General features: G+C 37.5%; 1 protein-coding gene across 2 annotated transcripts in view; it reads left to right on the top strand.

Annotated features, from left to right (window-relative positions):
- CCAR1 (cell division cycle and apoptosis regulator 1) overlaps positions 1-24,205 on the top strand; it is a 50,069-nt gene that overhangs the window by 6,462 nt on the left and 19,402 nt on the right. For both annotated transcript variants that reach the window (XM_031956867.1, XM_003755021.4), the window contains exons 3-10: positions 12,427-12,599; positions 12,981-13,025; positions 14,198-14,230; positions 15,521-15,714; positions 18,342-18,456; positions 18,567-18,759; positions 20,819-20,948; positions 21,082-21,243. In XM_031956867.1, coding sequence (XP_031812727.1) covers positions 12,427-12,599; positions 12,981-13,025; positions 14,198-14,230; positions 15,521-15,714; positions 18,342-18,456; positions 18,567-18,759; positions 20,819-20,948; positions 21,082-21,243 — 1,045 coding nt within the window. The remainder of the gene's footprint in view (positions 1-12,426; positions 12,600-12,980; positions 13,026-14,197; positions 14,231-15,520; positions 15,715-18,341; positions 18,457-18,566; positions 18,760-20,818; positions 20,949-21,081; positions 21,244-24,205) is intronic.

Raw genomic sequence — 24,205 nt, 5'->3', positions numbered from 1 at the left:
TAACCTGGAGAAGTATTCAGCAATGGAGATTGAAGAAAATACAAGTCAAAGAAGTCATAGGAGATCCAGGACAGAAGAGCACTTAGAGGTGGAGTGTGTTGGACAGGGTCAGAGACCCTGACTTATCTGTGTCTCTGGTTCATTGAAGGACATGACTGGAAGCCATTGTATGGAGAGTTTAGAGCTGGCCCCTGTTACATACTGTCTTTGGGGAGATGGTTAGGATAAGGTTTGGAACTGGGCTTCATTCATGGAGGAGATTTCCTGGACAAAGGAATTCCCTCCTGCAAGTAGCTTGAGAGGAGCTGAAGTGTCTTTGTTTCGGTCACACCACTAGTGTCTGAATAAAGTTTGGATGGATTCTGTGTCCCGGGCTCTCCATCTACCTTTAGTACCTTTCCTTTTGTCCTTTATATTCAGTCTTCTTCCAGGTTTTGCCTTTTATCTGAAACATTTTTGTCCCACTCCTTGCAAAAATGTAGTGGAATGAAAACAGTTTTGGATTTGGCATCAAAGAATTGAGTGTGAATCCTGCCTCAACACTACCCAGAAGCTGGGGGACCAAGTATAGATCACATTACTTGTCAGGAACAGTTAAATGGGATCAGTAATCTCCAAGGATAGGTGAGATATTAAAATATGTGGCATCTCAAATTTATGGTGTCTTTTCTGTATTGCTCTCAGCACCCTGAGCTTGTCTTCATCACTTTACACTTGTTATTCTCGTGTTTCCTAGATAGTTTACCTTGCATTTTAGCTCTTCTTTAAATGATAGTACTACTGGCTTGCCTTCAAAATTTTGTCCTTTGTCCCTGTTTTAAGAGCCTTTACTAGCTTTCTCTTGTGTACTATGTAAAGTCTAGACTCTTCTGCCTGAATTTCATGACTTCCATATCCTCTGTCTATCTTGTTGGTCCATTGTGACTCTAGCACATATTTATATCTAAGACAGCTTGACCTTCTCATGGTATACCACTACACTCTTCTGAGTTCTCTTTAACTTCACACATTTTCTTTGAGGAAAAAGATACTAGTGAAAGAAAGACCTCCTCCAAGCACCTTTCTCTACATTTGTCCTCTGGCAAGATACCTATTCTTGTGGCTTTAGTTATTACTTTTAAAATAATGAATAGCCCTTCCACTCAGATGCCATGGCCCCCTCAACTCTCATTCTATATCTTTGCCTTTTCACAGCTAAATTCCTTAAAAAAAAAAAAAAAAAAAAGATTTTGTGCATTCATTCCCTCAACAACTTCTTCAGGCCATCTACCAAGAGTTCTCTCTTTTCATATTATTTCTATATCTTTCCCCCCACTATTTCCTCCTTCACCATGACTACCCCCAACATGAAAATATAGCCATTCTTGTTAAAGCAGATGCCTCTTTAAACATCCATCATCCCATGCCATCTTCTCTAATAGATTGTCTCTTCCCTATTGCCTGCAAATTCACCCAGTGTCTCCTTTGTCTTTAAAAAAAAAAAAAAAAACATTTGTCTACTATCTCTGCTAACTTTCATATTCTGCGTCGTCTCTTTGTGATGTCTCAAGGAGTGAAACTCCTTGAGAAAGTCTTGTACACTTAATTCCTCTACTTCCTCTCCTTTCACTCACTTATTACCTCTTTGCAGTCTGGCTTCAAACTTTATCACTCAACTGAAAATGATTTCTTCAAAATTACCAGTGATTTCTTAGTCTGCTACCTTTTCTCAGTCCTCATCCTTGACCTCTATCATTTGACACTGTTGACCAGCCACTTGGATACTTCCTCTTTTTTAGGTTTTCCTGACAATGCTCTCTTTTTTCTTTTTACTTAAAAAAAAAAGTTCTAATAGTATTTTATTTTCCAAACACGTGTAGTTTTCAAGATTTGTTTTTGGAAGACTTTGTGGCCCAAAATTTTCTCCTTATCTTCCCTCTTCCCAAGACAGCAAGTAATATAGGTTAAATATGTAGGGTTTTTAAAAATATTTCCATTTTTGTCATACTGTGCAAGAAAAATCTGACCAAAAGGGGAAAAAAACCCATGAGAAAGAAAACAAAAAGTGAAAATTCTATGTATCGATCCATAGGCTATCTCTATATTTCTCTTTATGGATGTGGATGACATTTTCCATCCCAAGTCTATTGGAATTGCATTGTTGAGAAGAGTCAACTCCAAGACAGTTGATCATCACATCATCTTGCATACTGTGAAGACTGTTCTGGTTCTGTTCACTTCATTTGGCATCAGTTCATCTAAGTCTTTTCAGGCTTTTCTGAAATTAACCGGCTGATAGTTCTTAGAGAACAATAATGTCATTACATTCATATGCTGTAACTTATTCAGCCATTACCCAATTGATGGGCATCCACTCAATTTAGAGTTCTGGCCCCTACAAAAAGTGTTGCTACAACGTTTTGGCACATTTGATTTCACTTTTCTTTATAGCTGATTTGGTTCATTATTCTTAGCTTGCTGCCTGATTGTGGTTGGTTGTTCCCTAAGATTCTGGCCTTGGCCCTCTTTTTATTTTCTCTATGCCAGGTTGATTCCATCAATTTCCAAGAGTTTGATTATTATCTTTAAGGATAATTCCCAGAACTATATAGCCACTCCTGAACTCATCACCTAGTAGACATTTCATACCTAATGTTTTATAGACATCTCAATTCAGCATGTCCAAAACTTTTACCTCTGTTCCAGACATCCATATTTCTGTTAGGAGTGCCAAACATGCAGATTTGCAACCTTTGTGTTACTCTTAAATCCTCACTTTTGCATTAGTGTCCCTTCACACAACTGCCAAAGTAATTTGGGGACGCGGGGGGCTGAGGCAGGGTTAAGTGACTTGTCCAGGGTCACATACTAGATAGTAATAAGTGTCTGAGGTCAGATTTGAACTGCTGACTTAAAGGCTGGTGCTCTATCCACTGCACCAAGTAGCTGCCTATCATTCTCCTTCTTAGCAAACTCCATGGGCTCCTTACGTAATGCTTCTAAGTGTTAAGAGAAACTTCTTTTTTTGGCATTCAAAGCTCTTCACCACTTACTTTGTATATCCTGCAATCCTTGTTGCTGTTGTTTACACAGTTACCCATCTCATACCCATCTCCTTCCACATGCCTAGAATGCCCTTTAATGCTTCTTTGTCCCCTGGCTACTTTATATTTCTTTTACACGTGTTCCACATATAATTGTAGAATTGTGTGTTGTCTCCTTTTGAGTGTGAGGAGGGACTATTTTTATTTCAATCTTAATAGTTACAATGCCTGATACTTAATGCTTAAGGCTTGCTCTTTGACTCATTGAATTTTGTTTGCTTCATTTACATTGCCATGTAAACGGACACTTTTATTCATCTTCTTTAATCTATTTATTCTCATTCTGGGTGTTTGAATTTCATTTTTTTTAGTCTTATTTGAACTCATTTCATATATCCATTCTTGAAGTCTTTGTGAAATAATCCTTTTTTCCCCCTAAACTTTCAATTGTATTTATTTCAAAGTTGATGTCTTCCAGTGATTTTTATCTTGAGAGTCTTCTTACCCCTGAGGTATCTTTACTAGAATGGCAGCTTTTGTTTGTTTCCTTATATTTAGAACTTTGTACCAGTATATTTATAGTAGCTGTTTTTGTATATTTATGTTGTATGTTTATAGCTATTCTTTTTATAGGGGCAAAGAATTGGAAATTGATGGGATACCTGTTAGTTGGAGAATAGTTGAATGAGTTGTGGTATATAAATGTTATAATGTACTGTTTGTGCTATAAGAAATGGTGAACAAGTGGATTTCAGGAAAACCTGAAAAGATTTACAAGAACTGGTGTTCAATGAAGTGAAAAAAACCAGAACATTGTACACAGTAACAGCAATGTTGTGTGAAGATCAACTCTGATAGACTTAGCTCTTCTCTGCAATACAATGATCCAGGACTATTCTAAAAGACTGGCCATGGAAAATGCTATTATAACCCAGAGAAAGAACTGATGGAATCTGAATGCAAATTGAAGAATACTATTTTTACTTGTTTTTTTTTTTTTTCTCATGGTTTTTCCCTTTTGTTCTTATTCTTTCACAATATGACTAATGTGGAAATGTTTAACATGATTGCACATGTATTACCTATGTCAGATTGCTTACTGTATTGAGGAAGGGAGAAGGAATGGAAGGAGAAAGAAAAATTTGGAACTCAAAATATATTATTACTACTATTTTTAAAGGAGCTTGTACTAGGGCCAGGATCTGCCCCATTCTGCACTGTTGGATGGGGTAGGTAAACCCATGTATTGTCTCCCAGTGAAATCTTAGAGTTGTTATACTCAACCAGATTTTGCACTGTATGTACCCCTGTAGTCTGAGGGTGGGAAACTGCAAGAGTTCAGCCCCTGTTTTCCCCTTTGGACCTTGCCACAGGTTAACTGAATATAACATTGATAGAAACTTTATCCACTGCCAGTCTGCAACTTCCATTTAAATCATGGAGCTTCCACTGGCAGTCATGTAGTAGGGGTCCTTAGCTAGGATTTGGACTTTGATTCCAGCTCATATTCTGTGGGCTTCGGTCTAGTCACCTCAAAAAAATCTCATGACCCTTGTCTGATGGGTTCTGCCACATTTGCCTTTGCTGTCATCTATCTGGATAGCCTTCCCTGGAGGCTTCAGTTTTAGTTTTCACCCTACTGGAATTGGGCCTGGTTTTAGACTAATGTGCCAGTGTGTCCTAGATCCTCAGACAAGCTTTCCTTGGCCCAGATTCATTTTTTCTGTCTCCTCTTATAATATCTGGGACTACCAAAGCAGCCCTAGCTTCCTTTCTCCCCTCCCCACCCCATCTCCTTGTGCCACCCGTTGTTATGAGATATTTGGCTTTACATTTTTATTTGATATTCTTTGTATACATGTTCATTTTTAAAAGGCCTTCCTCGGGCAAACTGGGTCCGCCCAGGACTTTGCCTGTTCCTCTCCCAACCAGAAGTGACAGCTGGGTGGTAATGCTATATTCCCTGTGCTTTTTCCTTTCTGTGCCTGTTTTGATGTTCCTTCTGCTCAAGTGCCTTTCCCCTGGTCTCCTATCAAAGTCCTGACTGCCTTTCCAAGTTCAGTTCAAATGTCCTCTCCTCCCAATTCCCTGGTTTTTCTAGTCAGATGTGATGATAGTCTTTGTAAACCAGAGTGGAATAGAAAATAAGAGGAGCTTGTTAAGGGAAGTGTCCCTAGTGATTTGTTTTCTCTTCTGGCTCCTGATATAGTCTGCCTTGAGGTCCATAGAGTCTTAGCCTTTGTAGCTTGAAGTCCGGTCTCCTACTCCTCTTTATATTTCCATCAAGGCATAGCCTAGAAAGCTGCCACTTTGTAGGCATATAGAAGGTGAATTCCTGACTCTTTCTGTCTGTTTTTCCTCAGCCTAGGAGGCCTCTAATCTTTGCTCTTGCTAGACCCAAAGCCTCTGAAAAAATTTTTCCATCCAAATTTAAACTCTTCTTGTATCTAGAGGATTATAGAGTTTAGAACTCAAAATCCTTAGACATCACCTAAACCTTTTTCCTTATCCTAAGCTTAGAAACCCTAAGTTCTAGAGCCTGGCTTCTACCCTCAGGTCAACCAGCTTTGAATAAAATGTAGCCACTTTTTGAACTTAGACCTCGAATCTATCTCCCACTATCTGGTATTTGTTTACTTCTCTTGTTTACTCCTTAATTGTTTACTTCTCTATTGTTAATGTGTAGGCGCTTCAACTAGATTTTAAATTAAGAACTCTCTGGGGCAAAGACAAAATGCAGCTAGTTGGCAAAGTAGATGGGAGTCAGAAAGAACCGAGTTCAAATTTGGCCTCAAATACCGACTACCTGTGTGACCCTGGACAAGTTACTTAACCCCAATTGCCTATAAAAACAAAACCAAACAAACAAAAGAGAAGTCAATAAATATAGATTTATATAGTGTTGTAAAATGTTTAAATATATTTACTCAGTTATTTTAAAAGGATTAAATTTTAAGGAAATGGGTGGCTGATCATGGTGATGCTTATAATGCTTTTGGCCAATCAGATCACTTTATATTTCATTTATAATGAATGCAGGACACTTACAGAAGATGAATACCTATAAACTTTTTTTTTTTAATTTAATAGCCTTTTATTTACAGGATATATGCATGGATAACTTTACAGCATTAACAATTGCCAAACCTCTTGTTCCAATTTTTCAGCTCTTACCCCCCACCCCCTCCCCCAGATGGCAGGATGACCGGTAGACGTTAAATACATTAAAATATAAATTAGATACACAATAAGTATACATGACCAAAACGTTATTTTGCTGTACAAAAAGAATCAGACTCTGAAATATTGTTCAATTACCTTGTGAAGGAAATCAAAAATGCAGGTGGGCATAAATCCTTTTTTAACACATGCAACAGCTTATTTTTCTGAATTCATAATATTTGTAGACTAGGCCTTAGAACAAGGAAGACGCTTTCTTACTAACTGCTAGCATCCTGTTAACTTTATCTCGGAATTTTGACTTGAAAGTTCAAGCTGCAAGACAGACTTTATGGAAGAAGACATTAGCAACTTGGAAGATCAGGAAAAGCTTCTTAAAAAAGGTGGCCCTTGTGCCAAGCTTGGAAGTGAACCAGGCAGAGGTGAGGTGAGGCAAGGAATGCACAAAGAGCCAAAAAGAAAGGCATGAAGGCTGGAGAGGGTTTCATGTGGGAACCACTAGAAGGCTCGTGTGGCTGGATGCTAAAATGTACAAAGGATGGAAAAGTGGACTAAAGCTGGAAAGTAAATGTGTGTAAGTTACAATTGTGTGAAAGTAAACTTTATGTGTGAAAGTAAATGGGTAAATAGGTGAGGAGTTTAAACTTAATTCTTAAAGCAATAGGAGGGAAGTGAAACTTATGCTTTTTTTTTGGAAAGTCAGTGCAGTGGCCTAGAAGTAGACTGAAGACTTAAGTGTCAAGATACTGCAGTGGATACGATCACCCGCTAGGCCCAGGATAAATCTTGCTTCATCCTCTTACTGGCCATATGACCTTGGACAAGTCACTTAACCCCTTTCAGCCTCAGTTTTCTCATCTATAAAACAAGGACCTATCTCACAGGGTTTTAGGATCAAGTGAGAATGTGTGTGTAGAGTGCTTTGTCATCCCTGAAACACTGAATGCTAGCAGTAAGATCATATGCAGGAAGGCGCTATTGCAGTAGTTCAGATGAGAAATAGATTTGCATAGAGTTATATGATAAAGTGCAGATGACTGATTTGTGGCAAGATGACCTTGCCTGATTAGGTCACTGAACCTACTATGATGTAGATGATTTGGGAATTGTAGCTGAATTGTTCTTCTGAAGGAAAAAGTGGCCACTTCCAGTTCTGAGTCTCAGGGCAAGAGTAGGGGGAAGGGAGTAGGGGGAAGGGAGAATACTTCTGGACCTTCGAGGTTATCTTCCCTAAACTTATGTATTCTCTTTCCACTGCCAGGTTTATATCTTTCTCAGCCTATGAACTTAGAAGGCATCTAACTGCTCTAAGATTTTAAAAGATATGCACTTTAATTTCTCAGTCCCTATTCCTTTTTCTGGCTTCTCAGTTGCAGACAGGTTTTTCCTAGCTCTTCATGTATACAGGCATATCTTGGAGATCTTGTGGGCTTGGTTCCAGACTATTGCCATAGAGTCCTATGAAGTATTTTTTGTTTCCCAGCATATCTAAAAGTTATGCTTAGACCATATTGTAGCCTGTTTGGTGTACTATAGTATTGTGTCTAAAAAATACAATTTATATATCTCAAGTAAAAATGGTTTATTGCTTTAAAAAATGCTTACCATCATCAGAACCTTCAGCAAATTGTAATCTTTTTCGCTGGGGGAGGAGTTGTAATCTTTGCCTCAATGTTAATGGCTGCTGACTGATCAGGATGGGGGTTATTGAAGGCAGCTGGGGTGGCTGAAGCAATTTCTTAAAATGAGGTAACAGTGAAGTTGCTTCAGTCAATTGATTCTTCTTAAAAGATTCATGTGATGCTCTTTGATAGCATTTTACCCATAGTAAAACTTCTTTCCTGATTGTAGACAATCCCCTCAAATCCTGCTGCTGCTTTACCAAATGAGTTTATGTAATATTTTTCAATATTGCTGTGTCTCAGGAAATAGGAAGGCCTGAGAAGAGGGAGAGACCAGAAACATGCATTTGTTAATTGTTTGCACTTTGTGATACTCCCAAACAATTACAATTGTAATGTCAAAGATGACTGATCACAGATTACCATAATAGACATGAAAATAATAGAAAAGTTTAAAATATTGTGAAAATTGTCAAAACGTGACACAGACATGATGTGAACACAAGGCAGTTAGAAAAATGGTGCTGTCAAATAAGGTGTACCTGTACAAAATGCATTTATATTTAAATTCCTTTGGCCTCCAAATAACACAGTGGCTCCCAATCTAGGGAAGAAATTACTACAACATGAGGCTTTAGATTAGAATGAGTTAATGAATCCTTGGCATTGCCATTTAGGAAATGTTACCGAATCCTAGAAGATGTGATATTAAGGACATCCTTTTTGTTTCTCGTTGTTGAAGTCACTGAGTATTTCCATTTATTGCTGTATCTACGGGCTGATAAACTGACCATGATTTCTTGGTTATAAGGTAAAGAGAATGTTGTATGCTTACTCGTGAGCTCAGATTCTTGGGCAGTCTGTCTTTTTTGAAAGAAATTCCCACACTTCTTTGGGGACTCTTTGGTTTAAACCAATGACAAGTTTTCAATTCTAGCTCGACATCTGGACTTATCTATGCAAAGAGGAGATCTGGTCTGCATGTTCACTTAAAAAACCACATTAACATGTGTTCTGTTGTATTTTTCTTTATTTTGTTAATTATTTCCCATTAAGGTTTTAATCTGGTTACTTAACTCAGGAGTGTTGTAGCCTGCAGGGCTTTCATGTTTGACAGACTCGCTTTTGTGTATCTGCCATTTTAGTGTGGAATATATATTTAGTGAAGATCATAATCCTTACACAGTTTCTCTCATAAATGCCTTTTGATAAAACTTCTTTGAAAAATCTACTCTTTTGTGACAGCTTGGTGGTGCAGTGGATAGAGCACCAGCCCTAAAGTCAGGATGACCTGAGTTCAAATATAACCTCTGATGCTTAACACTTTCTATCTGTGTGACCCTGGGCAAGTCACTTAACTCTAACAGCCTTAGCCGCACTCCCCCCCCCCCCAAAAAAAAAAAAACACTCTTTGCTTACTAGAAGCCTTTTAGTTCCTTTAATATCTTAAGGATACTAAGTAGCACTTGTACTGTTCATTCATTGTGTCTCTTGCTACATGATTGCCCTGCCTTTTTAGTCCTAAAAAACATTTGTAATATCTTTTACAGCATTTATCATGTCTAGAGCTCTATTGGTCTTATGGTTATACTTATGGCCCCTCATCATAATGCCTTTCTTCTGATCTTTGAATCATTGAGATCATGTACTTTGCTAAGATTGAAAATATAATTATTTTGAGACTTTAGTTATTGGAAGAAGAAGAAACACATCCTTTAGACTGATCATCATCCTAGTTTTTAAAATCTTAGGCACTCATATACAAGCAATAGACACTTAAGGGGCTATTTTACTGGTTCATCAGCGATATCCTGACACGTAGTCCTGTCTTCATATTACTGCATTTCTCTTTGACGGAAGCATAGAGCCTTTAATAATTTTACATGTTACCTAGAACAGAAAGATGGAGAAAACACTGAGAACAGTAGAAATGAAATTCCAAAAAGTCTCTCACTCCAGCATTCAATTAACTACAACATATGTGGATGTTTCTTTCAGTCTATTTACTTTTCCTCCAACTGATACAAATCACAATGCATCAATGGCTGTCTGTTTTATATAATTCTTGTTCATATCTACCCAGCATGTTTATAAACAGTCTGAAACAGTGGTATCAAACTCATGGAAACACAGGTATCACTAAACTATATATAAAGATTCCTACAGGTCACACATTGAATTTGAAAGATAGGACCTTCTTATGTTTGTTTATTTATTTATTTAGAAAAATGTCATCAACATTAAAATCAGACAGGAACTTATTTTTTCAAAAATATTTAATTTTTCCACAATTATATGTAAAAATTTTTACATATTACATTAGTGTTACAATTTTTAACACTAAATTCTATCTTTTGTATCCCCCTCCCTGAGATAATAAGCAATTTGATATAGATTATACATTTGTATTCTGTAAAACATTTAAGAACTATATTTTCATCAGATCCAGGTCACACTTTTGAGGGTATTGTGGGCCATTTATTTTTTGACACCTCTAGTTTAAAAAAAATGTGATTCTTGGCATTCTCTGCCTCCTTTACCACCCACCACTTGGCCTCCAGTACCATAGTGAAAAGGGGACAAACAGGACAGAGATGCCTGTTTTTGTTATCTTTTTGGTTCTTTGCCATTGCCAAAATAACTGTTGTGGTATAAGCCTAAATATGTTGGTGCCAGAGGAACTTCCCATTACTTTTACCATTCACCATTTGAGGCTCTGGATGTAGTTCCATGTTCCCTTTTCTACCTTATTACAGATTTTCCTCCTTCACTCTCTCTACACAGTTCATGCAAACTGATCCCTTTGCTGTTGCCAACCGTGATGTTCTGTTTCAAACCTTGGTGCCCCTGCACACTATTCTGGCTGTCCCCTGTGCCTAGAGTGCACACTCTCCAATTAGAATCCTGAAACCTTGGTTTCCTTTGAGACTCAACTCAAATCATCACCTCTTGCAGGAGACTTTGCCTGGTCCCTTTGGTTGCTAGTATCTTCCTCCCCAAGGTTATCTTTTATCAGTTTTGTATATCCGCATATGTTTTCCCCAATAGAATGTAATCTCTTCAAGAGAAATGCTTTTGTTTTTGTATTCCCAGGGCTCTCACAGTGCCTGGGTTGTTCAATAATGGCTATTGATTGATTAGTCGGATAATATTTGTGTACAAGCTGTGCTTCCTGGCCTTAAACTGGCCTTTTGTTGAGTCTTATGGGAGCCATAGACATTCTATCCTAAACTGACCAACACTTCTTACTTAGCATGAAAGCAGAATAAGAAGCAAATGGACAGAGAAATCAAAGTTTAAAAGCCCTTGAAGTCTCATAGAATTGGGCTTGCTTTGTGTTGTATTCTCCCTTTATTCCTGTTTTTAATCCTGTCCAAAAAACCAAAAATAATACATCCCTCCAAAAAGTTCTGGTCAGAAGTAAAGCAGTAAACCATCTTAAGATTCTTTTTATCTTTTATTGCACGTCACAGAGGTTAATTGGAATGAACATTTCAGATAGGATTTGCCATTTTCTGACATGAAAAAGTAATGCTCTTTAGCAACTATTATAAGCTGTGTAAATTTGTAACCAGTTTTCAAAGGTCTGGAGATCTGGGTCTCAGAAGTGCTAAATTATATTGTTGGGTTTCTTGAACGTTTTGTGTTTGTGTTGTGTTTAAAACATCACAACATGATGCTTGTCCCCTGGGATTGTCACCATGGTAGATGTGAAATATTTCTTGCCTTATATTCTTTAAGCTGATTATTTTGTTTATTAATTGTGTGCATTTAATAGACTTGCACTAGAGCTTATATTGCTTCATAATTTTCTTTCTTGGTTCTTAATTAGTCCTTCTTGCTGCCTTTTTATTTTAAGGTGGACAACCTCTAATTTTAAACATCCTCTATTATTATAAACATTAAATACATAAATCTATCATCTAACTCAAGAAAATCAGCAAAGTAAAAAATTTAAATTCTACACACTAAGGAATCCATATAGCAAAACACTAAACTCTCTAAAATTTGTTGTAATTTTAAGTTGCCGTGCTAATATTTACATTCATGTTAGACTTGCCATAAGTAAAATAGGAATAGTTAAGAATGGAAGTGTATAGCTTTTTTCAATAATGCTTCCAGACATAGTAGATTAAAATGTCATCCGTTCCCCCTAAAGTTTTTGAAGATTTAAACAATAAGTGCAAGTTAACAAAAACAATCTAGACTTTCTCTTTCACATTCTTTCCTTGTTCCAAATGTCATTTTAGGCATTTGACCTGAGTTGTTGAACTTTATAAGTTGTGGGTTGATTGTGGGACATCTTACTTTAAATGGACTTCATTTTCCCTGAATGTTGATTTAATACAAAGCAGTGCATTCATAATCATTGGGGGCCTTGAAACCCTTTGTGAATCCCTAAGGTTCTGCTTTTAGTTTACCATCTAATGCTGTGAAGCCATGAATCCTAACAGCTACCATCCCCCACACTTACATCATCTGAGACTTTTCAGTTGACAGAACTCCTCACAGTAGCTCCTCCGGTAGGAGGGGCCAGCTAAACACCCTTGGAAAATTCCTGGAAGGGGGCTAAATCATCAGATTTCTTTTTGTTTTTTTAGCTGCTTTGGGAGTGCAGCAGCCCTCGTTACTTGGAGCATCCCCTACCATCTACACTCAGCAGACGGCCCTGGCAGCGGCAGGCCTTACTACCCCAACTCCTGCCAACTATCAACTCACTCAGACTGCAGCCTTGCAGCAACAAGCAGCAGCTGCTGCCGCAGCTTTGCAGCAGGTACCTCTTCAGCAGTTAACACAGCTGGTTTAGGATGTAAAATGCTCTGTTGAGTCTCCACAGAAAATCTGAGTGATGAGAGAAGAGGAATTTACACATTCAGATCTGGTTTCAATGGTTCTTAGGGCTAAATCACATGTGATAATTTAAATCAAATTTAGAAATAAGTTTTTAACAAAATTATTTTTTTAGTTATTTAAGCCCAAGTCCTTAAATATATCAAAAGTCACCTTTGCCTTCATTTTACCATAGTGAGATTTGGCTATTTACAGTTTGTTTAAATGTAATTCTTAGTATATGTCAAGTTTGGGTGGACTTTTCTCATATTTAGTTAAATTTCTGGATGCTACTTTGAACAGTGTTTCTCATTCTTTTTTCCAGCAATATTCACAACCTCAACAGGCCCTGTATAGTGTGCAGCAACAGGTTTGTTCCTTTTTTATAACTTAAAAATACTTATTTGACTTATTTGTTAAAGATAACTGTGTACTTTGAAGTTTGTTATACTAGTATTTTAATTATTCATCACTCTCCCTTTCTGGGTTCACTTGGAGAAGGGGGAATTGAACTAGTTGTCTTCTGTGACCTTTCTCATGGTCCTCAGAGTTTTGAGTTCTTTTGGGGGTGATTAGAGGGTGGTCTGTGAACAAAATATAGTAAAGGTGATGTTATAGGGGAATTTTATTATTTTAACCAACTGACTTTATGGACCAGAGTGATTCTCAAACTAAGGTAAGATTTATTGCAGAAATATCCATGCACAAATTTCATTACTGTTAGAAAACAAACAAAATTCGCTGCTTAGCATACATTCCCCTTGCCCTTCTCTTTAAATTCAGGGGTGAGTGCCAACCTCCTGTCCACCATTATATGTTCTCATATCCTAATGACTGAGCTGCTGTCATATGGGTCTGTGCAGCTCTCCCATTGTTGAGGTATAGCCTATTTAGTATTCATTGTATGGATTAAATAATCCTTCAGAGCTCTGTGGAGCTAAATGTTCACAAACAGTGGGATGAGTGAAGTTTGCAAAATACTTAACATGCAACTCATGGGAGATCCATGACATCCCTATGAGGGAGTGCTTCAAGTATTAACACTCATTTTATAGATGAAGAAACAGGATCAGCAAGGTTAAATGGTCACTCAGGAAGTGTCAGAGGGTGAGACATGTGCCCAGGTGCTGTTGGACCCAAGTCCAGTATGCACTATAAATACCATGTTGTATTACTCTGCCCTGAGGAGTGACACTAAAGGACCCATGTAGTGAATTGTATTAGTAAGAACAGCAAAATGGAGCTCATAGAAATATAAAAGTAGGATGGGGAGGGGTGTGTGTGTGTGTGTGTGTGTGTGTATGTATGTATAACAGTTTATAATAAGTAATGTGGATTGTTTATGACGAGTGGAAATGAAAATTTAGTCATGGGTAAAAAACTTTGCCATTTCAAAATCATACATATGTACATATGTTTGAAGAATATGTACATATGTTATCAAACATATGTTTGATATTTTTATTTATCATATATTTGTGTGTGTGGACATATTTATATATTATAGCTATGTGATTAACTTACTTTCCCCCCTATTTTTAGTTGCAGCAACCTCAGCAGACCTTGTTAACACAGGTTAGTTTGACTTCTTTCTTCCTTTATTTAGAGGTCAAAATGATGTTTAGATGATGAGCCTTTTTCATTCCCTATTTATTCAAATAGATGATGGGTAATATCCATTACACTAAAAAAAGAAATATGTCATATTTAATGTTTTCTGGTCATAAAAATCTTTTTAGCCTGATTTAATTCCAACAATAAAAAGAGGACTATGATTTACTTGACTTGCATGGATTTACTGAAATCAAATGTCTTTTAAGCCTCTCTGTTACTTTTTTGTTTTCAGTGAATTTCTTTTGGACAGGTAGTTGAGATGTAATAGATTGCATTCATAGTTTTTGTGTCATTGTATTTTAAAGGGGTGCAAATTTAAAACTCAAAATGAAATATAGAGCTAACATATTTAGTAGAGAAGCTACATGTGTTTGTGTGTGTGCGCACAAGCATGCTCAAGCTCCTTAGAATTGAAATGGTTACAAATTAAAGGGCACAAATCAAGTAATATATTTTAACAAGTGAATATTGGTACCCTGTTTTCATCAGATTCATACTTTATTTCCCAGTGCATGATACTCCCAGTGGAAGGGATCCTTCACATATGACTCCTCTATCCTCTTACTAACTCCAGCTGAAATCTCTGCACTTTCCCTTCTTTTGCAGGTCATGGGGAATATCTTAGGGCTTTCATTCTTCATCTGGTGGAAATTACAAATCTAGCAGTGTGGTACCAGATTAGAAATTGTCCTCTCATCCAAAGAGATGCATTCATTGGGGCTTGTCTCCATCAGACTTCTATTCCACAAAACTACATTTGCTCTTAGCTGGGAAATGAGGAATAGCCTTAATTGGGAATTTCACTGCATTTCTTGATAATTTCCCTATTCTTTCTTCTGAATGTGGCTCCCCATTCCCAAAGCAAACATCTTCCAAGCTGATCTACCTCCTCTGGTTATTTTCCATTTCACTTAATTTTTTGGAAGAAATGATTTGTGACGCCTGAAACAGGAGTGGTCCAGAGCAGGCCGACCCTCAGTCCTTCCATTCCAGTTTAGAGGAAGGGGATTAAGAAAGGGATGGGAAAGTATTTTTCAAAAGTTTTTTTTGTTGTTGTTTATTTCTAACTAGTTTCTACAATTTTTACTCCATTTCATATTTGAATAAGCCCAGTGTACATACTCTATGTACAGAGGGAGCATGATGAAGCTACCTTTTTTCATCATGTGCACTTTGTGTCCTCATCTTCTCCATGAGGCCACACAAGGCATGTCCTAAGCAATTTACTTGGGGGGGTCTCTTTGTTTCTAGCCAGCTGTTGCCTTGCCTACAAGCCTGAGCCTGTCCACTCCTCAGCCAGCAGCACAAATTACCGTCTCGTACCCAACTCCACGGTCAAGTCAGCAGCAAACTCAGCCTCAGAAGCAGCGAGTTTTCACAGGAGTTGTTACAAAACTACATGATACATTTGGATTTGTGGATGAGGATGTATTTTTTCAGCTCAGGTAAGCTGTGTACTCTGCTATAGCTATGAGCAAAGTTCTTCCACAAACACAGGCTTTATGAACTTCATAGGCCCAAACTGCCTCTGTTGATGCTGGGAATTTTTGTATCTATCAGTAAGCAAAGAAAATAAAGATATCAGGAGAATACATTTTTTAAAAATAATAATAGCTTTTTACTTTTCAGAATTCATGCAAAGATAGTTTTCAGTCTTCACCCTTGCAAAACTTCGTGTTCCAAATTTTTCTTCCTCTCTTCCCATCTGTCCCCTCCCCTAGACAGCAAGTAATCCAATATAGGTTAAACACGAATTTTCACATTTGTCATGCTGTGTGAGGAAAATAAGATCAAAATTGAAATAAAACACACAAAAAAAACCTAGTAAAAAGCATGAAAATACTATGTTTTTATCCACATTCAGTCTATAGTTCTCTCTCTGGATGCTGGGGGAAAAACTTTAACCTATAGTAAAATTTTAATTTTTGTGTGCCAGTTGATATGCACGATCTTTTTATTATTAACTATTGTTGGTGAAGTAGTCTTTATGTAGCATTGTTTATCAGTAATGATTTACTACTAATGAGTTATTTTCCTATTAATTATTTAGTTCTATGTAGTTTTCACTTGATGCTCACAACAGCCCTATGACGTAGGATCTCTTAATCTCATTTACAAATGAGGAAACTGAGGTAGATTTGCTCATGGCCATACAGTTAGTAAATTTTGACTAGACTAGACTAGACTAGACTAGAACTAGACTAAGATTTTTTCTGATCCCAAATCTTGTCAGTCAATTTATTAGGTATCTCCTATGTAGCAGGTGCTCTGCTAAATGGTGAGGATACAAGAAAGACAAGCTTACAGTCTTAAAGAGGAGACAACATGCAAATAACTATGTATGACATATACAGAAAAAATGAGAGAAAAATCAGCGAAGGGAAGGTATTGTATTAAGGAAGATTAAGTTAGCTTTGCACAGAAGGTAAAATTTTTATCTGAGATTGAGGGGAGAAAGGAAGCCAGTAAAAATGTCAGAGCTGAGGTGCAGAGTATTTTATATAAGGAGCAGCAAGGAGTTCATTATCCTGGGGTACTTGGTGTAAGTATGACATGCTAAGTCTAGAAAGATAGGAAGGAGCCAGATCATGCCTTTTTATATGAGGCAGAATTTTGTATTTGATCCTGGAGGCAATAGGGAGCCACTAAAATATGAGTAAGGAAATCAGTTTGGGGGTTGAATGGTGGAAAGACAGGAGTGCAGAGAGAGTTGAGGCAGCTATTGCAGTAATCCAGGTAGGAGGTGGGGGGGCTCTGTCAGAGGCCAAAAAATAAAAACAGATTTGGTCGTAACTTAGATGGGAAGGGTGAGAGAGAGAGTGAGGAGTCCAGGATGGGTGACAGTAGGAGGGTGGTACCTTTACCAGTGATGGAGTAAAGGGGAGGCATGTGGGGGAAAACATGAGTTCTCTTTTGGATACATTGAGTTTAAGATGTTTAAAAGGCAGCTGGAGATGGCAACTCATAATCACTCTCCATTATGCTATCTAGAAAACTGGATTTCTGCTTTTGAAATGTATTAGTAGTAGAGGAGTTCATTTTATTAAGCAAACATTGAGTAAGCACCTGCGCTGTAACAGATCTTATATTTAGTCCCCCTGACTTTAGGGATTTTACTTCTGCTGGGAGAATGGACACAAAATATGTTGAGAATAATTTTGGAAAGTACATTAAAACTAGCAGGGCACAGTTTGTGCAGAGGTATGAGGGGAGGGGCTGGATTATCATGGCTAGGAGGCTGTTTTGGATAAACCACAAAGTGTAGGAAGTGAAGGAATTCAGTAAGAGTTAGATTGGAACCAGACATTTGAAATATGAAGCATGTCTTAAGAAAGGTTCGACAAACTTGTTAACCCACTTTTAGTTAACTATCCGCACCATGCTTTTCAATAGGTAATTGATCGTTTTTAACCATATTAATGAACTGACAAACAGTTCTATTAGGGAATAAAAATGTCAAAACTTAAGTTTTAGGGTAAAGGAGATGAGAATAAGTAAGATACAAGGGCAATCCAGTTTCAAACAATGTCATAACCCAGTGATGTGTTTGTTACCTCAGAACAGCTACACAGTGATCATTCAGCCTACTTTGTGATTTCTACAATACTGGTGTATTTCCTTTTTTGGTAGATGATTGCATGTAAGCAGTGTTTTAATGTGAGAAGCAAGGGAGAGAGCTTCATCTTTGTGTCCTTTTGTTGGTTTTCAGCCAACCTCACCACACTTCTGCAATGTCCCTTCTGGCTACCAGTCCTTTTTCATCTTTTTTAAAATCAAAGATACAAATATTGGAAGAGAGGTCAGAAATCCAAGATGTTTCTTTTTTTTTTTCCCCCTCCAAAACCACCTTTTGCATTAGGCATGCCTTTTGCATTCTTTAAATGTCAGTGTGGTGTTTTAGAGGAGATATATAGAGTCTAGGCTTCTTTTTGGGGCTCAGGAGCAGAGTTTCCTCACCAGGAGTGCCCTATGCTAGTGACATCATCAGTCTAGTAGTAAATAAAAGTGATGGGGGCCTGCTTTTAAGGAATGGCTTTCTATTTGGAGATCTCAGTTTGCTTTTTCTTTGCAGCGCTGTCAAAGGGAAAACCCCCCAAGTAGGTGATAGAGTGTTGGTGGAAGCCACCTACAATCCCAGCATGCCTTTTAAATGGAATGCACAAAGAATTCAGACCCTGCCAAATCAGGTATGTGCATGTGGACTGTAAAAGGACACTGTAAGGAAAGGATGCTGTAAGGAAATCGTCCAGTTCCTAAGGGTTTCTTTTCTTTTTTTTCTTTTTTGCTTTTTTTCTAGAATCAGTCTCAGACCCAGCCTTTATTGAAGACGCCTCCAGCTGTGCTCCAGCCACTGACCCAGCAGACTGCATTTGGTGTTCAGGCTCAGCCTCAACCACAGTCACTGTTGCAGGCACAGATTTCAGCAGCATCAATTACACCTTTGCTTCAGACTCAGCCACAGCCTTTATTACAGCAGCCACAACAGAAAGGTATCATGTGAAAGAGATCTCTGTCTTCTTTGGGGATGGTGCAGACTACTACATTATTTAAAGATCAGGAATATATAGCTGATTGCAAAAGGACAGGGAAGTTTTAAAAGAGTTGAGCATAGAGGAACTAGAAAGACAGCTTCTTTTATCCTTAAATTTTCCCCATTCTTCAGTAAATCCCAACCAAAACTCACTGCTTCATCAGAAATGATTTGATAGTGCAAACCTTGGTTTATATTGATTTGCCTTTCCTAACAGACTCATGAAATGACATTTCCTTATTTAAGTGTTTGCCTCCTAATTTATGCCGATTTAAATGAGATTGTATCCAATTGTGCTTTGAGTGTGACAAGGTATGTAGTTGTGCTTGCTATTACCTTTGAGAGAAAAGCCACTACTCTTTCTGTGGTTTAACATTTAAATAGACAAAGACAATGTTTAAGCAGTAAAATCTAGTGTGCCCTTTGAAGCTATAGCACCACTTTTTATCATTCCAACTTAATTTTCCTAGAAGTTTGGACAAATTTTCCCCATATTAAAATTTTTCTTTTTGAGAAATTCCAGAGTTTCCTATTTTAAAGATGGTTGTTTGCAGCTTGCAACATTTTTCCATAGAAACAGTATTTTATGGTGATGGTTCCCACTTGGTCTCTGTATGTACATATAACTGAATTATAGTATGTTTTTTTTAATGAGGAAATGGGTCCCAAATTTCAGGAACTGAGTTCTTATTTTTCTAGAAGATAGTATGCTTTCTTACGGTAAGAAGGAAGCATGCTCCTATTATATTAAGGAAGTGGGTGCCTCAGGTGAGAGGTAGAGATTCCAGAGCCATCTCCAGTTGTCCTGATCTATAGATCCAATTCACTTGTATATTATGGCATCACCTTTCTGATGTCATGGTCCTCTTCAAGAAAGAAGGAAAAACAACAAGAGATACTCTGGAAGTGGAGACTGAGATGTCTGTCTCTCTCTCTCAACCAGGTAGTTGAGTCTTTGGACCATCTATATTTGACGGTACATTGGAGCTTCCTTGTGCTCATGTTTTAAAGTAGCTCTGATGATTAAAAAAATAATAATAATTTCTATATAAAAATTGAAGTCACCCACTCCCTCTAACTTGTCATCTTAATGAAAAACTGCATATGATCCTAGCAATAGTTTGTCATATGAATGTTCTTGATATTGATTTACTTTTTCAGAACTCTTTAAATTTTGTTTCACTACAACCTACACACTAAAGATATAATTCAAGTTGACAGTATATGCTATCTGTAATTTGTTCTTACTATAGACTAGTTTCAAAAAAGCATGATCCTGATCAGGACTGGTGAGGTTTCTATGTATCTTTAACTGCCAGCAAGCCTAGAATTGAATGCTTTTTATCCAAGTCCTTACCAAGATTCCTGCTTTTCCATGCTCATTGCTTCAAATCTCAAGATTGCAAAATTTTGTTGCTCAATTCCTCCTCCTCACAGTTTCACTATGATTATAAACCAACTTATAATTAGAATTTTGAAATGTTAGATATGTTCATCTCTTTCTTTTAATAATCTGAATAAGTTTTTTTTTTTCAGCCCTGAACAAATAGTACAAGCATGTTAAGGCCAGTAAAGTTTGGTACTGTTTGGCCTGTGTTGTTAATTGGAAAAGAGAAGAAAAATTTGAAATGTCTCTGGCCTTTGGAGAAGAGGGATTGTCTTTGTTTTTGTGATTTTATTTAGTTGAGTTGTGAGAGTTGCATTCTCTAAATCCACAGTTCAAGATGTCTGTATTGTAACAAAAGCATTTCTTTGAAGAATGTGTAGTTTTTGTTTGAAAGAGGTTTTTAATGATACCCTGTACTTCACCATTCTTTGAAGAATGTCATCAAGAAAGTACTTAGCATTTGATAACACCAAATTATTAGCTGCTTGCCTTTCTTTTGAACTTTTTATACAATTTTTAACAATTTGTAATTATTCTGAATATATGTAGGCAACTATATGTAAAATTGAGCTAGATGATGGTTTTGTAATTTGTAAAAGTATATCCTAAAGTGTATCTGTATCTCTTTAAGCTGGTTTGTTACAGCCCCCTGTCCGTATAGTTTCACAGCCACAACCAGCACGAAGGTTAGACCCACCGTCCAGATTTTCAGGGAGAAATGACAGAGGGGACCCAGTTCCCAACAGAAAAGATGACAGAAGGTACAGTGCTTCAGCAACTGGGGCAGGGGTTTTTGGTTGTTGTTGCTTTTTTGACTTGTTAGAATGTTTTTCTGTAAAGATTTGTTCTTTTGTGCTAGAAACAAGAATAATTTTTATTAAACTTTCCTTTTAGTCGTGAAAGGGAGAGAGAGAGACGTAGATCTCGGGAAAGATCACCTCAGAGGAAACGTTCCAGGGAGAGATCTCCCCGAAGAGAGAGGGAACGATCACCTCGAAGACCTCGCCGTGTTGTCCCTCGTTACACTGTTCAGTTTTCAAAGTTTTCACTAGATTGGTAGGTCCTTAATGGGCTTTTCAATATTAAAATGTTCAAAATTTATCGTAACAGTCCCTAGTTATCATAATTTGCCAGTTTATTTATGGATTACACTATTCTTTGTGGTTCCAAGTAGTGAAGCTTTACTGGAATCAGCACGATATTAAAAGAATAGCACTCAAAAGGGAAAAAACTTTGCATGTAGGAGAATTTTCTTTGATTTTTCTAGTGTAGTCAGTTGTCTCATTCTACCTTTATTCTCAGGGGAATTTATGCACTTAGAAAAATATTTCTTTTTTTTTTTTTAAGTTTTTTATTTACAAGATAGATGCATGGGTAATTTTTCAGCATTGACAATTTGTTCCAACTTTTCCCCTCCTTCCCCCCACCCCTCTCTCAGATGGCAGGTTGACCAATACATGTTAAATATGTTAAAGTGTGTATATATACATGCCCAAACCGTTATTTTGCTGTACAAAAAGGATCGAACTTTGAAATAGTGTACAATTAGCCTGTGAAGGAAACAAAAATGCAGGCGGACAAAAATAGAGGGGTTGAGAATTCTATGTAGTGGTTCATAGTCATCTCCCAGAGTTCTTTCGCTGGGCGTAGCTGGTTCAATTCATTACTTCTGTGTTGGAACTGATTTGGTTCGTCTCACTGTTGAAGATGGCCAGGTTCATCAGAATTGATCCTCATATAGTATTGTTGTTGAAGTATATAGTGATCTCCTGGTCCTACTCATTTCACTCAGTATCAGTTCATGTAAGTCTCTCCAGGCCTTAGAAAAATATTTCTTAAAAATTATTCAGCTTGATAAGTTGCAAATCAAAAATCTTTTTTTGTCTTTTTTTCTTGTACATTCATTCTTAATTTATCATCTGTTCTGTTGGTGTCTTTTTGCTTACAACCACACTTTATATACACACACACACACACACACACACACACACACACATCAAAATAATTGACTGTTGAGAAATTCCAGCCCCAGAAATATTATGAGGGTCCCTCTAGTCTTTACACTGGTACTTTTCCTCATTCCATTCCTAGTATAAAGCGAGTGGTGGGGACAAGTTGAAAACAAGAGGACAAAGCTTACCAGTTTTCTAGTTCCATTGATCTGCCCTTAGAGAAAGATGGCATTTCCCAAGTATAAGATACACACATACACGTTCTCTCTCCGAATATCCCAATCCCTTGCCTCGATTAATACTAAAAACTATACATTAGGTTGAATTGACGTTTACAATAGGGTCATGCTTTTCTGAAAAGAATGGAAAGAGGTGCTACTTTTACACATTTCGTATTATTTTGTAGCAAACAATATCTTACTCATAGAGAATGCAGATTTCTTGAATATTTTGTGAGTAGAGACTTGTGTTTTTATTTTGTCATGGAATTTAAAATGAAAGAGGCCTTTGAGACCATCTGGTCCAACTTATGTCTGAACATGATTCCCATCTCTCTCACTTCGTGTGGATGATGTATCAGAAATATCCAGTCTCTTGCTTTTTGCACATTTCAAGCGGGACATATCCAGAACAATTCATCATGTTCTCTACCCCGATCCCATCCTCCCTTCTTCCCAAACTTGATGCTACAGTCCTTGGCTTGTGTTCCCCATTCCTTCTCTCCACATCTAAATCTCCTGCCAGATCTTGCTTTTACTTTCTTTGTCCCCTAAGCTGCCCCTTCATTCAGATCCTCCCTCCTTCAGATCTCCCCCTATATTAACCTATCCTCCACTCAGCTGCCAGTGATTTGCTTCAAGTGCACGACCACATTACTGCCCTCAGAACTTGTGTGCCTCCCTCTTAATATCCAGTATCAACTACAAACTTTATTTGGCATTTAAAACTCTCCCCAACTCGTCTCTGCCTCATGCCCCTTATGTTCTCTACAGCTCACCTCCGTCATCCTCCTCGCTATCGCTGTTCATTACATACGATACTCATTTCCTTGCGTGTCCCCCAGGCTTAGAGCATCCTTTCCCTCTTACCTCTGCCTCCTGACTTCTCTGGCTTCCTTTAAGACACAGCTTAATCTTAGCTTGGACCCTTGGCTGCTGTGCCTTCTCTCTCCGAAAGTATCCCCATTCCCAACCATCCCTCTCCTGTACCCTTTCCCGTTGTTGATTTGTCTCCCTCTTTCTATATTCATGCACATTTAAAAAAAAAAAAACAAAAACAAAAACAAACTAACGTGTATGGACATAATGATTTATTGTCTTCACCAATAGAATGGGAACTTTTTGAAAGCAGGGCTGGGGTTTTTGCCTGTCACATAATAAACTCTTAAAAAATGTTTATTGATTGACTGTCTAACTTTTGCCACTGACTTAACTCAGTCAGAAAAGGACTAACTTGGTCCTTTTCTCTTTTTAAGAAGTATTAAAAATTATAACAATTCTATTTTTCTTAGTTTGATTTCTAAGATTCCCATTATTGTGTAATAGTTAATGTTCCCCTCATCCCCAACAGAAGGAACAACCCTAGATAGTCCCAGATAGTTATAACAGCACTGGCATAAAAGTGTCAATTAGCAAACATTTATTTTGTGTGTTTTATAAGAAACAAAATATATGGGGCTTTTAAAGAAATGTGAAGTTATGTGAACTAAGCAAAATTATATACACAATGACTGAGATAAATGCCAGAAGTGCTGAAAAGCAGCTGAGTTTTGATTTTTTTTTTTTTAATTACAAAATTCCACCTTCTTGCCCTCCTACCTGTTTACCCTCTCCCGTTTCCACTGAAAAAAGAGGAAAACTAACCTTGGTATAAAAAGAGGTATTTCTTTTGCACTTAAATGCTTCCAACCCTTCTCAGAGGGTAGCCTGAGCTCTCTCTGTAGTAATGTTCCATCATTGATCACTAAACTTCAATTGATTTTCATGATGAACAGATATTGAGCTGTATCTTCCTCCTCTTTGTAGCAATGTAGGGACTGAATTCAATAGCAGTGGCCGTTGGTTTTG

Source organism: Sarcophilus harrisii, chromosome 2 (assembly GCF_902635505.1).
Source record: "Sarcophilus harrisii chromosome 2, mSarHar1.11, whole genome shotgun sequence".
In the NCBI taxonomy this organism is placed as follows: Eukaryota; Metazoa; Chordata; class Mammalia; order Dasyuromorphia; family Dasyuridae; genus Sarcophilus; species Sarcophilus harrisii.
Note: the sequence above shows the minus strand (reverse complement) of the source record. Positions and strands in the feature narration are given on the sequence as shown.